Source organism: Oncorhynchus kisutch, linkage group LG17 (assembly GCF_002021735.2).
Source record: "Oncorhynchus kisutch isolate 150728-3 linkage group LG17, Okis_V2, whole genome shotgun sequence".
NCBI lineage: Eukaryota > Metazoa > Chordata > Actinopteri > Salmoniformes > Salmonidae > Oncorhynchus > Oncorhynchus kisutch.
Window position 1 is genome coordinate 77,385,400 of NC_034190.2, and position 15,509 is coordinate 77,400,908.

The 15,509-nt window shown below is 47.1% G+C and overlaps 1 protein-coding gene across 4 annotated transcripts in view; it reads right to left on the minus strand.

The window, feature by feature from the left end:
• The window catches only part of LOC109908336 (cyclic AMP-dependent transcription factor ATF-7), a 41,100-nt gene that overhangs the window by 4,772 nt on the left and 20,819 nt on the right, over positions 1-15,509 (minus strand). The window contains exons 3-11 of one of the 4 annotated variants that reach the window (XM_031794672.1): positions 13,929-14,025; positions 12,051-12,181; positions 11,498-11,674; positions 10,501-10,688; positions 6,094-6,178; positions 5,673-5,786; positions 5,097-5,237; positions 2,637-2,825; positions 1,879-1,975 (exon numbers count right to left, since the gene is read on the minus strand). In XM_031794672.1, coding sequence (XP_031650532.1) covers positions 1,879-1,975; positions 2,637-2,825; positions 5,097-5,237; positions 5,673-5,786; positions 6,094-6,178; positions 10,501-10,688; positions 11,498-11,674; positions 12,051-12,181; positions 13,929-14,025 — 1,219 coding nt within the window. Of the gene's footprint in view, positions 1-1,878; positions 1,976-2,636; positions 2,826-5,096; positions 5,238-5,672; positions 5,787-6,093; positions 6,179-10,500; positions 10,689-11,497; positions 11,675-12,050; positions 12,182-13,913; positions 14,026-15,509 lie in introns of all 4 variants that reach the window. The other 3 variants (XM_020506971.2, XM_031794671.1, XM_020506973.2) reach the window with 3 other exon arrangements.

A 15,509-nucleotide genomic window follows, 5' to 3' on the forward strand; every position in this document is an offset into this window, starting at 1 on the left:
ACTAAGCCATGGTAGTGATCTGACCTAGACACTGACTAAGCCAAGGTAGTGATCTGACCTAGACACTGACTAAGCCACGGTAGTGATCTGACCTAGACACTGACTAAGCCACAGTAGTGATCTGACCTAGACACTGACTAAGCCACGGTAGTGATCTGACCTAGACACTGACTAAGCCACGGTAGTGATCTGACCTAGACACTGACTAAGCCACGGTAGTGATCTGAACTAGCCACTGACTAAGCCAAGGTAGTGATCTGACCTAGACACTGACTAAGCCACGGTAGTGATCTGACCTAGACACTGACTAAGCCACGGTAGTGATCTGACCTAGACACTGACTAAGCCACGGTAGTGATCTGACCTAGACACTGACTAAGCCACGGTAGTGATCTGAACTAGACACTGACTAAGCCGCCTGGTACGGCAACTGCTCCGCCCACAACCGTAAGGCTCTCCAGAGGGTAGTGAGGTCTGCACAACGCATCACCGGGGGCAAACTACCTGCCCTCAGGACACCTACACCACCCGATGCTACAGCAAGGCCATAAAGATCATCAAGGACAACAACCACCCGAGCCACTGCCTGTTCACCCCGCTATCATGCAGAAGGCGAGGTCAGTACAGGTGCATCAAAGCGGGGACCGAGAGACTGAAAAACAGCTTCTATCTCAAGGCCATCAGACTGTTAAACAGCCACCACTAACATTGAGTGGCTGCTGCCAACACACTGACTCAACTCCAGCCACTTTAATAATGGGAATTGATGGGAAATGATGTAAAATATATCACTAGCCACTTTAAACAATGCTACCTAATATAATGTTTACATACCCTACATTATTCATCTCATATGTATACGTATATACTGTACTCTATATCATCTACTGCATCTTTATGTAATACATGTATCACTAGCCACTTTAACTATGCCACTTTGTTTACATACTCATCTCATATGTATATACTGTACTCGATACCATCTACTGCATCTTGCCTATGCCGCTCTGTACCATCACTCATTCATATATCTTTATGTACATATTCTTTATCCCCTTACACTTGTGTGTATAAGGTAGTAGTTTTGGAATTGTTAGTTAGATTACTTGTTGGTTATTACTGCATTGTCGGAACAAGAAGCACAAGCATTTCGCTACACTCGCATTAACATCTGCTAACCATGTGTATGTGACAAATACAATTTGATTTGATTTGAAGCCAAGGTAGTGATCTGAACTAGCCACTGACTAAGCCAAGGTAGTGATCTGAACTAGCCACTGACTAAGCCATGGTAGTGATCTGAACTAGACACTGACTAAGCCATGGTAGTGATCTGAACTAGACACTGACTAAGCCATGGTAGTGATCTGACCTAGACACTGACTAAGCCACGGTAGTGATCTGACCTAGACACTGACTAAGCCACGGTAGTGATCTGACCTAGACACTGACTAAGCCACGGTAGTGATCTGACCTAGACACTGACTAAGCCACGGTAGTGATCTGACCTAGACACTGACTAAGCCACGGTAGTGATCTGACCTAGACACTGACTAAGCCACGGTAGTGATCTGACCTAGACACTGACTAAGCCACGGTAGTGATCTGACCTAGACACTGACTAAGCCACGGTAGTGATCTGACCTAGACACTGACTAAGCCACGGTAGTGATCTGACCTAGACACTGACTAAGCCATGGTAGTGATCTGACCTAGACACTGACTAAGCCATGGTAGTGATCTGAACTAGACACTGACTAAGCCACGGTAGTGATATGAACTAGCCAAACACACTGACTATATAACGTTATAAAATGCTTGCATCAAACAGCAGAGGTTTCTGTGTGTTTTCTAGATGCCACTAGCTAGCAGGCTCACCCATACTCTTCTGTCGAGTGGTGACAGGGCAGTCCTTATGAGCCAGCAGCAGCTGTTTGAGATGAGCCACCTCATTCCTCAGTAGAGACACCTCATTCTGAGGAGACACAGTAACACAATGAGTCAATACTATTATTATTAATAATTACAATAACAATGAGTCAATACTGCTATGTTTTCTCACACCAATACACAAACAGAGAGGAGGTAACAATGGTCTGAAGTCACTGTTGATGAAGCAAATGAGAGAGATATGTATTTTTGGGGGGACTGGGACAATGCACATCAAGAAACATTGCTGTAAATGTGCCAGATTTAGCAATCTGGCAGTTTATCTGTAGTCCCTGGGCAGATGGATAAAAACATTTAAGAAAGCAGCATGGTATGCACATCTCCAATGTAAGGGGCAGGAATAAAGCATTGGGGACTGAATCGCAGCATTAAACTGTGTGTGATGAAGCATTGGGGACTGAATAGCAGCATTAAACTGTGTGATGAAGCATTGGGGACTGAATAGCAGCATTAAACTGTGTGAAAAAGCATTGGGGACTGAATAGCAGCATTACACTTTGTGATGAAGCATTGGGGACTGAATAGCAGCATTAAACTGTGTGTGAGCTTTCCTTTTTTGACATGACTCACAGAGAAAGGCAACGATAATGCTGAGACAAGTCAAACTGGATAGATAGACATATCTCAATGAGTAGGTGGCTGAAGAAAGGAGAGATGAGAGCAGAGTAGTGTGACCTTACACTCACCGCCAGGGAGACGTTCATGGAGGAGAGCTCCTCTGCCTTCTTCTCCAGGGAGTTGACCCAGACTTTGCGTTTCTGTCGGCAGCGCGAGGCGGCTGCCCGATTCCGCTCCAGGAAACGCTGCCGTCTATCATCCGGGTCGTCCCCCGCTGCACGCCGCCGCCGACCACCGGTAGGCTGAGCCGGAGACACCTGGAGGGGAGAGGGAGAGAGGGGGGGATGGTAGAGTCATAGCAGCAGGCAGACATGGGTTGAGACAGGGGAGTGGGCTAGACAGATTGAGCTCAACACTGGAAGTCCCAGAACAAGACTGATAAAAAAGTATTTTAGTGCCTAAATTATAATTCTACATTTTACTGATGTCAATGAACCACGAGTCATGAAGATCCAAGTCAAGAGGGTTTTGATAATTGTCTATTGTGGCCACAAAAGTGTCCATGTGTACTCTTTACAATTTAAATGCGTGCGTGTGTGTGTGTATATTCATTTCGCCTAAGTGGAGATCTTTTCTACCTCACCTGTCCATCTCCTCATTTGAATTCCATTATGTCACTGTCACTTGTCCACTCACACTTAACATTGTTGTCATCTATCACCCACCAGGTGCTCTTAGAGAGTTCCTCAATGAGCTTGACCCCTTGATAAGCTAGTTTCCTGACGATGACTCACCACTCATCGTTCTGGGCAACTTCAATCTCCCGACATCTGCCTTTGATTAATTTCTTTCCAACTCTTTCTTTCCCCTCTTTGCCTAATTTGACCTTACCAGTCCCACTCACATGCCAGGCATTACGCTCATCTTCCCTCTCCAGGTCTCTGATCACTACTTTGCTTCCTTTTCGGTCTCCCTTACCTCCAACCCTACCCACTTAGCCCCTACACAGATGGTCACGTGTTGTTGCAATCATCGCTCTCTCTCCCCCACTACTCTCTCCTCTTCTATCCCATCATCTCTTCCTTATGCTAAATCCTTCTCCCTCCTGTTTCCTAATTCTGCCTCGTCGACCCTACTCTCCTCCCTTTCCACATCCTATGACTCGCACTGTCCCCTTTCCTCCCGGTCGGCTCGGCCCTCCCCTCCGGCGCCATGGCTGAGTGGCTCATTGTGAGCTTACAGAACAGGGCTAGGACCCGGTTTTCCACCTTGATCCTCCACCCGCTCCCTCCTCCCTCTCTGCGGGAGACTTTGTCAACCACTTTGAAAAGAAGGTTGACGACATCCTCTCCTCATTCACTCAGCCTATTGAGTCCACTGATCCCACTTACACCAAACTACCACTTGACCTCTTTCTCCAGATGAAATCGTGAGACTAGAGAGGTCTGGCTGCCTGACAACCTGCCCGCTCGACCCCATCCCCTCATCCCTTCTCCAGACTATCAACACATCCCTGACCACTGGCTGTTTCCCCTCTGACTTTAAAATGGCCAGAGTCGCTCCCCTCCTCAAGAAACCAACATTCGACCTCTCTGATATCAAAAAGTACAGACTGGTATCCCTTCTTTCTTTTCTTTTCTTTTCAAAACACTTGACCGTGCAGTTTTTCACTATCTCTCTCAGAACAAACTTCTTGACCCCATAACCAGTCACGCTTCAAGACGAGTCACTCAACCGAGACTGCTCTCTTCTGTGTCACGGAGGCTCTACGCACTTCCAAAGCTGACTCACTCTCCTCCTAGATCTATACGCTGTCATCAACACCGTGAACCACCAGATTCTCCTCTACACACTCTGACTGCAAAGAAACTTGGCGTGACCCTGGACAACAAATCCTGAGACAAATCGTTCTCTGCAAAAACAAAAGCAGAGACTCGCTCCTGCAGGTTCATGCACTACAACATCTGTAGAGTACAACCCTCCCTCACACAGGAAGTGACGCAGGTCCTAATCCAGGCACTTGTCATCTCCAGTCTGGACTACTGCAACTTACTGTTGGTTGGACTCCCCGCTTGTGCCATGAAATCCCTGCAACTTATCCAGAATGCCGCAGGCCACCTGGTGTTCAACCTTCCCAAGATCTCCCATGTCACCCTGCTCCTCCGCACACTCCACTGGCTTCCAGTCGAAGCGCACATCCATTACAAGACCATGGTACATGCCTACGGAGCAGCAAAAGGAACTGCCATTCTCTCCCTACCTTCAGACTATGCTCAAACCCGATATCCCAACCTGAGTACTACCAAGTTCTGTGTCTCTTGGCCCTCCAACCCCTCCGGGAGGGAATCTCCCACTCAGTCCAGTTCTTCTCTGTCCTGGACTCCCACAGAGTCCCTGTCCATCTTCCGAAAACATCTGAACCCCCCCCCCCTCCCACCACTGACTTGGCTGATAGCTACTTAAGAAACGTGGTTGTTCCACCTAGCTATCTTAAGATGAATGCACTCTAAGTTGCTCTGGATAAGAGAGTCTGCTAAATTACTAAAATGGCTGTGCAGGGGAGGGTCCATGTCTCTATGTTGTCCTACCTGTGGCTGTGCGGGGGAGGGTGCGTCTGGGTGCTGCACCAATAGCTGGCTCTGCTCCATCCTCTGGGGGTGCATGGGGCTGCCGGCCACACCCCCCATCTGACCCCCTAAACTCTGCTGTGCTAGTGCTGCCTTCAGCCTCTACAGGAGACAGGACAACCAGGGCCATGTTAACATTAACCCCACATACACACACATAACACTATACACACAAGAGAGACACAACCACACACACACACACCTGTCCATTCATGTTATCACTCCCAATGTACCTGCTTAAACACACCTGATTATGTATCTGATCTTTTCCTATACAAGCACTCCGAATGTTCATCAAAACTATTATTGGACTGCAATCTCTGTCATGTGATGAACATACAGAGAGTGGGAGGGAACAAACACTATAGGGAAGAAAAGAAAGAAAGAGAGAGAAGGAAAGGTGAACCGGAGAAAGGCAGAGCGAAACAGAGAAAAGCAAGATCGAAAGCGAGAGACAGAGAGATGTTGAGTGAGAAAGAGCAAGAAAGCCAGAGCGACAGAAATAGAGAGAGACAGAAATAGAGAGAGAGCTCTCACCATCTTGGCCTCAGAGTGTGTGGTGTACACGGAGTGGGAGCCGCTGCTGCCGCCTCCCAGAGGAGGACCAGGGATGCCGGGAATGTTGGGCACCATGTGCATGGGCCGGGCCAGCTGGAGACAACACACACGCACTTTAACGACCTAGCTAGGTCGGAGCTCAGGCTAGCAAAGTGAGATACTACCTCAATGTCAGTCTTTTCAAAGTGCTCAATATATGCTTCTATGTGAATCAATACACATTATAGACAACTAGTGCAAGCATACAATTTCATTATTTTTAAAAACTGGATCAACCTAGACTTTGACTGATATGCTACTCCCTTAGCGAAGGTCAGCTTCCGCGTCAATCAGAATTGGCAACAACCACAGTTCCCAAACCAGACAAGGACAGACAGGTGGGTGAAGGCAGGGCACGTACAGAAATGACAGAGGGTATCTGCATAGGACCAGGCAGGAGCCCATTGGTAAGGTGCATCATCACGGGGTAGTGGCCAGTGGGAGAGCTACAGAAAACAAAAAGAGGTAGAGGGTTACTGGTGGAAGAAAAACATGTATTTAAAAAGCTTAATCTTGCCCTCTGATAGGGTAGGTGGAATTGACACCATATTGGACACACCTATCCAATCCTTTCAGATGTACAGAAGTGGCCTAGTGAGTAGGTATAGAGTTAGTTAGAGATCTATTCTTTGCATCTGTCCCATAATGGCGACTATGACAGCACAGGTAGATCCATTGAAGCCATCTCCATTATGAAGTAGTCAATTTTATTTTTGTGTTTGAAAAAAGCAGAAAGCTTATAATGGTGATTTACCGACACCTGCAGTGCTGGAGTCCTGAACCAAATCCTGTGTGTCATTAATTTATTGTGGCCATGGAAATGATACTGCTTAAAGCCATTTACAAACCAGGTAACCCAATTTGAAGGAGAATCCAATACTCTGATCATTGGCTAATCCCACTAGACCCATAGGAATGCCCACCAAAGCAGACTACTTTAATATGGTGGAAGCCCTCAATGGCAATGCAAAAACAGGTCAAATCCAACGAGATCTCTCGTAACTACATTGCATTCAGAAATGATTCACATCCCTGGACTTTTTCCACATTTTGTTGTGTTACAGCCTGAATTTAAAATGTATTCAAATTTAGATTTTTTTGTCATGGGGCCCACACACACACACACAATGCCCCATAATGTCAAAGTGGAAATGTGCTTTTAGAAATTTTTACAAATTGATTAAAAATGAAAAGATGAAATGTCCCCTTTGATGTGGCAAGCCTAAATAAGTTCAGGTGTAAAAATGTGCTTTACAAGTCACAAAATAAGTTGCATGGACTCACTGTGTGTGCAATAATACTGTTTAACATTATTTTTGAATGACTACCTCATCTCTGTACCCACACATACAGATAATTGCAAGGTCCCTCAGTCGAGCAGTGAGGTTTTCCAATGCCTCGCAAAGAAGGGCACCTAATGGTAGACGGGTAAAAAATAAATAAAAAAGCAGACATTGAATATCCCTTTTAGCATGGTGAAGTGATTCATTACACTTTGGATGATGTACACCCAGTCACTACAAAGATACAGATGTCCTAACTCAGTTTAGGGCTGTCCCAGACTCCCCAAAAAAATATCAAAAGTCAGGACAGAGTTGTCTGTTCTTTCGACTGATCTAAATAAACATTTTCCATATATAGATACATCCTATGTGTTTTAATCAAATCAAATATATGCACTGAGCTTGTCTGATGCTTTAATGAAAATACACAAATTACTAGAGGGAGTCCGACCTCAATTGATTTGATTGTGCCGGGCCTGGCTCAGACTTGCTGTGCTGTGTTGAAAATAAAAAAAGACAGCGAGTGACTGTGTGACTAGCACCCATTGTCTCGCTCTCCTCCCTGCTGCAGCAACCACCACAGAACATCAAAGTGCATCGCACTGTCCGTGTTAATGAAGCGGTAACATAATAACAGAAATTTCTGACTGAAAAGTTGTCACCGAAATCCCTAATTTGTTTAGGAGAAAAAAATTCCCTATTCCCTCAACCCTTGCTCTCTTTACGTGACAAATGCATCGCATACCTTAAATCACATCAATAAATTGGTCATAAACTCTGAACGCCGCAACACGTGACAGCAAAATGGATGCAGAGGACGTGACAAACTTGAAAGGGGAGAATGTTTACTGGTTGCTCAGGAGGTAAAGGAGAAGTTCGTTGTGGAAAATAGTGCAGATCAAGAAAAATACGCTGTGTGCATATTATGTTATTATTATGTGCCAAACAGGTGCTGTTAGATTGTCATTTTCTGACTGTTTGGAACAATGTAAACATTAAATCAATTTTAAGCCTACTAGAGAGTCTGTTGTAATATTTTGTAAAGCCTTTATTACAAAGAAGACTAACAGTCACATTCATTCGTGAATACATTTTCCGAAATGGAACGGTTTAGGCCTATTTATTGTTTATGCTAATTATTCCACGGCCACTTTATTTTATTTTAAAACAAATGCTTGATTGCATTTCAAATCATGAATGACTCGTATGCTGTGTGATGACATGAACAAATAAATTATAGATTGATACAGTAGCCCGTAGAAGTATTGAAATATAGTCCTAAGTAAGTTACGGTGTTAAGACTAAACAGCCCTACAGATCGATGGTGGTTATACAAGGCTGCTATGCCCTGCCTACTAATGATGATGACATGACTTATTATTATAATAATAGGAATGAGATCAAGGAAAAAGGTGGGTTATTATTATTATTATTATTATTATATTTTTATGACAATTTGGAAGAGTGTAAACAATAAATAAATAATACCAGAGAGAATGGTCTGTAAAGCCTTTATTACATCAAAGCACAGACTTAAAACAGCCAAACTTGTGAAATTGTTTACCCAACATGTGGTTGCATGAGGGTCGATGCTCAAGGTATCAGTAAGCTATTAAACAAACACTTAAACAGGTTACAGAAGCAGAAACTGTCATATTTCAGTAGATGTAAACACAGCAAAAATAGAAAATTCCCTTTTCAGGACCCTGTCTTTCAAAGATAATTCGTACAAATCCAAATAACTTCACAGATCTTCATTGTAAAGGGTTTAAACACCGTTTCCCATGCAATGTCCAATGAACCATAAACAATTAATGAACATGCACCTGTGGAACGGTCGTGAAGACACTAACAGCTTACAGACACAAGGCAATTAAGGTCACAGTTATGAAAACTTAGGACACTGAAGAGGCCTTTCTACGGACTCTGAAAAACACCAAAAGAAAGATGCCCAGGGTCCCTGCTCATCTGCGTGGATGTGCCTTAGGCATGCTGCAAGGAGGCATGAGGACTGCAGACGTGGCCAGGGCAATAAATTACAATGTCCGTACTGTGAGACGCCGCTACAGGGAGACAGGACAGACCGCTGATCGTCCTTGCAGTGGCAGACCACTTGTAACAACACCTGCACAGGATCGGGACATCCGAACATCACACCTGCGGGACAGGTACAGGATGGCAACAACAACTGTCCGAGTTACACCAGGAACGCACAATCCCTCCATCAGTGCTCAGACTGTCCGCGATGGGCTGCGAGGGGCTGAACTGAGGGCTTGTAGTCCTGTTGTAAGACAGGTCCTCACCAGACATCACCGGCAACAACGTCGCCTATGAGCACAATCCCACTGTCACTGGAACAGACAGGACTGTCAAAAAGTGCTCTTCACTGACAAGTCAAAGTTTTGTCTCATGAGTGATGGCCAGATTCGCGTTTATCATCGAATGAATGAGCGTTACACCAAGGCATGTACTCTGGAGAGGGATCGATTTGGAGGTGGAGGGTCGTCATGGTCTGGGGCGGTGTGTCACAGCACCATCGGACTGAGCTTGTTGTCATTGCAGGCAATCTCAATGCTGTGCGTTACAGGGAAGACATCCTCCTCCCTCATGTGGTACCCTTCCTGCAGGCTCATCCTGACATGACCCTCCAGCATGACAATGCCAACAGCCATACTGCTCGTTCTGTGTGTGATTTCCTGCAGGACAGGAATGTCAGTGTTCTGCCATGGCCAGCGAAGAGCCTGGATCTCAATCCCATTGAGCACGTCTGGGACCTGTTGGATCGGAGGGTGAGGGCTAGGGCCATTCTCCACAGAAATGTCTGGGAACTTGCAGGTGCCTTGGTGGAAGAGTGGGGTAGCATCTCACAGCAAGAACTGGCAAATCTGGTGCTGTCGATGAGGAGGAGACGCACTGCAGTACTTGTTCAGTTTGTCTCAATTGTTGAATCTTATGTTCATACAAATATTTACACACGTTAAGTTTGCTGAAAATAAACACAGTTGACAGTGAGAGGATGTTTTTTTTGTTGCTTAGTTTATATGGTTGATTTATAAAGCCAGGCACATTTAACAGTTAGGTTATTGATTATAGACCTAATTAAGTTGAGGTTTCCTCTCTCCTGACTTTTCTTAGACAATAAAGGGCTGTTTTCTCGTCTCCTAATTCCACGGCTGCATTCACCACATTGTTCTCAACACCAATATGCTGGTTAACTTTGCTATTCAGCACAACATGGTCTAAGAAAAGGCGCCAATTCAAAAGCGCACTTACGTGCTTCAGAACCATGACAGCCATGCTTGCAGCTTTACAGCAAAGAAAATGGCTCGTCTCTAGCCTAAATGGTTGTAAAAGGATTGATGTAGGATTCAGCATACAAAAGCCATCTTTAACTGGAGCTCCAGGCCCCATGGAGGACTAGCCTGGGTCCAGATCTGTGCAGTCTTCAAATCTAGAACCAGGCTTGTGCAGGACCAGTCACTCACCCCAGCAGGGTGCGGTTGGAGGGTGGGGTGGGTGTGATGACGGAGGTGGGTGAAGGCATGGTGGGCTGCAGGGCGTCAAAGCCCAAGTGGAGTGGCAGAGAGCCTGGTCTGGGACGCATAGGGAGGGCACCGTGCCTCACGATGGTGGGGGTGGGGGCAGAACTCAGCACTGACCTCGGGGGAGTGTCCTGAGAGAAGACAGGAGAGATTGTTAGTTCAACAACAGATGTTTAGTAGTGTTAGGTTCTAATTTTTCAGAGTAAATAACTCACGGACACTACAGAAGATTAACCAAGTTTAATTCATCCAAAAGGCTTGTTACAGCTGTATTCAGACAGAAAAAAAAACATTTCTCAACATCACAGGTGTATTATATCCCACTTAAGACACTCCTCCTTCTCTCCAATCCTTACATCTTATGGTTCCACAGGAAGAAGGTAATAGGATAATAAAATGGTTTATTATAACTCCCTTCAGGGGATCTGACCTGACCTCCTGACCTAAACCTCTCCTTCACCTAATCCACAGATGTCCATCTGCTTCCCCTATAGCAATCCTGTGATCTCCTCCTGTCCACACAGCACATTGAACAGCCATCGTCTTTCTACAGATCTCACTCCTTTATATACTATGCGTCTACTATGCTGTGATCTATCATGTCTTTAATATCTCAATGTTCAAAGTTTAGAATCCAACAGTAGAAGGTAAATTCTAGGTTTAATACAGCCTCTTTCCCAATGCATTGTAGATGGTTTCTTGATAGCTCAGACATAGTAAAGATCCTGTCAGACGCTCTCCATCAACAAAACACAGTGCCCACCCATCCTGGTCTCGCACACCTACCGTTCCTCTGGCCCTCCTCGGTCCCCTTCCTTTGGGTGTGTCTGTAGGGACATGACTGGCATGTCAACCCATAACTCTAATCCTAACCAGAACCAACTTGGTAATTCAACATGGGTTTGCTGGTCAGTCATGTCCCCTAAGTTTTGAACCCTACCTTTCCTCGACTCACCATGGCATCCCTGCTGCTGTCTGACATGCTGGAGAAGGAATCAGGACTTCCTGGTGGGGAAGAGTCAACGTCCACAGGCTCCTCCTCCTTCACCTTCATGGCTTCTGCTGACGGTGTCTGCAAGCTCATGTGTAGGGCCACCTCTCTGTGGGGGGCAGGCAGCTGGAGAGGAGGGGAGGGAGGGAGACTGAGACACTATAAAGCACATCAGAGATAGGATGGGGCTATGTGACCGACTGGAATTCAATCCTGGTCTTCAGTGTGCAACACTACTGTGTTCTGAACAAAAGCCTAGACCTACTGCCAGTCTTCAGGTCTCAGAATACAGAACCTAAATCAGGCAAACATGGTCTGTGGAACCACCTCAGTTCTACAATATGATAATATTATGCCATTTAGAATAAGCTTTATCCAAAGCAGTCTTGTGTGCATACATTTTACATATGGGTGGTCCCGGGAATCAAACCCACCATCCTGGCCTTGCAAACGCCATGCTCTACCAAATAAGCTACAGGAGGACCAAGTGATTTCTACTCACAGGGTTCTTGGCCCGCTTGTCGTCGTCCTCCTGGGCCTTCCTGAACTCCTCAGCGAAGGAGCTAGCCAGCTCGTTGAACAGCCCCACCTCCTCACAGTTCTTCAGGAAGCGAGTGGGAGTAGGGGTCTGGTCTGGAACAGGAGGAAGAGAAACACAGAGAGAAATTTCTATTTTAGAAAATATCACCTTTTTTCAGTCCTTGGATTAATGTTTTATTCCAACACACTTTGGCAGAGATTTAAACATCAAATTAATCCAATATTCAACTAATCTCATCAAAAAAAGAAACATCCTCTCACTGTCAACTGCGTTTATTTTCAGCAAACTTAATGGGTAAATAATAATATGAACATGACTCAACAACTGAGAAACTGAATATGCACATGCATATGACTAACAGAAATTGAAAAATGTGTCCCTGAAAAAAGGGGGGGGGTCAAAACCAAAAGTAACAGTCAGTATCTGGTGTGGCCACCAGCTGCATTAAGTACGGCAGTGCATCTCCTCCTCATGGACTGCACCAGATTTGCCAGTTCTTGCTGCGAGATGTTACCCCACTCTTCCACCAAGGCACCTACAAGTTCCCGGACATTTCTGGGGGGAATGGCCCTAGCCCTCACCCTCCAATCCAACAGATCCCAAACATGCTCAATGGGATTGAGATCCGGGCTCTTCGCTGGCCATGGCAGAACACTGACATTACTGTCTTGCAGGAAATCACACACAGAACGAGCAGTATGACTGGTGGCATTGTCATGCTGGAGGGTCATGCGGGATGAGCCTGCAGGAAAGGTATCACATGAGGGAGGAGGATGTCTTCCCTGTAACGCAGTGTTGAGATTGCCTGCAATGACAACAAGCTCAGTCCGATGATGCTGTGACACACTGCCCCAGACCGTGACGGACCCTCCACCTCCAAATCGATCCCGCTCCAGAGTACAGGCCTCAGTGTATGGCTCATTCCTTCGACGATAAACGCAAATCCAACCATCACCCCTGGTGAGACAAAACCGCGACTCGCCAGTGAAGAGCACTTTCTGCCAGTCCTGTCTGGTCCAGCGACGGTGGGTTTGTGCCGATAGGCGACGTTGTTGGCTGTGATGTCTGGTGAGGACCTGCCTAACAACAGGCCTACAAGACCTCAGTCCAGCCTCTCAGCTTATTGCGGACAGTCTGAGCACTGATAAAGGGATTGTGCGTTCATGGTGTAACTCGGACAGTTGTTGTTGCCATCCTGTACCTGTCCCGTAGGTGTGATGTTCGGATGTACCGATCCTGTGCAGGTGTTGTTACACGTGGTCTGCCACTGCAAAGACGATCAGCTGTCTGTCCTGTCTCCCTGTAGTGCCGTCTTACGCGTCTCACAGTACGGACATTGCAATTTACAGGGTCACGCAGATAAGCAGTGACCCTGTGCATCTTTCTTTTTGTGTTTTTCAGAGTCAGTAGAAAGGCCTCTTTAGTGTCCTAAGTTGTCATAACTGTGACCTTAATTGCCTACCGTCTGTAAGCTGATAGTGTCTTAACGACCGTTCCACAGGTGCATGTTCATTCATTGTTTATGGTTGTTTGAACATGCATTGGAATCTGTTCAAACCCTTTACAATGAAGATCTGTGAAGTTTTGGGGATTTTTACGAATTATCTTTGAAAGACAGGGTCCTGAAGTTTACTAATAGAACAAACACTAAAGGTGGACTTCAGAGAAGTCTAACTTAAAGGATCACTGATGTCCCCACCTGTTATCTGGCTAAAATGTTCTGGTAATCACAACTGACATGTGGGTATTAAACAACTGACAAAAGTACCAAATTAAAGGGATGCCAGAACAGAAGAGTAATAAAGTGAAATATTTTAGACTCACTAGGAGAACCAGTACCTTGGATAATGACAGAGTCTGTCCTGGCAGGGCCAAACTTTAGACTCATCTCATGCTTGTGTTTGTGTACAGCCAGGTGGTCCTCGTTGGTAAACCTCTGGAGAGAGGGTGGGAGGGAGATAAGAGGGAAAGGAGGAGATGGAGGGGTGGAGTGAGGGGAGGGGAGAGGAGTTAATGTCACACACACGTCAGTTAGGGCCAGAAAGCACCTTAACCTCAATAGCATGTCACAGAATCCAATACATTTGACTGGCTATCTTATGGATAACACATACTGTATCATTTTGGGTTGCACAACAAACAATATCCATGATATACAATACACTAGGATGTGTAATGCAGCCCCTTTTAGACTCTTTTATAGCCGTAAGTGACATACCTAAATGTCTAGGAAATGGCATTATCGACCGAAGACTACACACAAAGTGGCACAAAGTGCTGGATGGTGACAGTGTGTGAAAACACAATGAGCCAACAGCTTGCCATGCTCATAGTCAGGAAGTGGCAGGCTAGGGAGGTGGCAGGTTAGGGAGATGGCAGGCTAGGGCTAGAGAGGTGGCAGGCTAGGGAGGTGGCAGGCTAGAGAGGTGGCAGGCTAGGGCTAGAGAGGTGGCAGGCTAGGGCTAGAGAGGTGGCAGGCTAGGGCTAGAGAGGTGGCAGGCTAGGGCTAGGGAGGTGGCAGGCTAGGGAGGTGGCAGGCTAGGGCTAGGGAGGTGGCAGGCTAGGGCTAGAGAGGTGGCAGGCTAAGGCTAGGGAGGTGGCAGGCTAGGGCTAGGGAGGTGGCAGGCTAGGGCTAGGGAGGTGGCAGGCTAGGGCTAGGGAGGTGGCAGGCTAGGGCTAGGGAGCAGGCAGGCTAGAGAGGTGGCAGGCTAGGGGAGGAGGCAGGCTAGGGTTAGGGAGGCGGCAGGCTAGGGCTAGGGAGGTGGCAGGCTAGGGAGGTGGCAGGCTAGGGCTAGGGAGGTGGCAGGCTAGGGCTAGGGAGGTGGCAGGCTAGGGCTAGGGAGGTGGCAGGCTAGGGCGGTGGCAGGCTAGGGCGGTGGCAGGCTAGGGAGGCGGCAGGCTAGGGCTAGGGAGGTGGCAGGCTAGGGAGGTGGCAGGCTAGGGCTAGGGAGGTGGCAGGCTAGGGCTAGAGAGGTGGCAGGCTAGGGCTAGGGAGGTGGCAGGCTAGGGAGGTGGCAGGCTAGGGCTAGGGAGGTGGCAGGCTAGGGTTAGGGAGGCGGCAGGCTAGGGTTAGGGAGGCGGCAGGCTAGGGTTAGGGAGGCGGAGAGAGAGAGAGAGCTAGGGAAGTGGCAGGTTAGGGTTAGGGAGGTGGCAGGCTAGGGAGGCGGCAGGATTGGGCTAGGGAGATGGCAGGCTAGGGTTAGGGAGATGGCAGGATAGGGCTAGGGAGGTGGCAGGATAGGGCTACGGCTAGGGAGGTGGCAGGCTAGGGCTAGGGAGGTGGCAGGCTAGGGCGGTGGCAGGCTAGGGTTAGGGAGGTGGCAGGCTAGGGCTAGGGAGGCGGAGAGAGAGCTAGGGAAGTGGCAGGCTAGGGAGGCGGCAGGCTAGGGAGGCTAGGGCTAGGGAGGTGGCAGGCTAGGG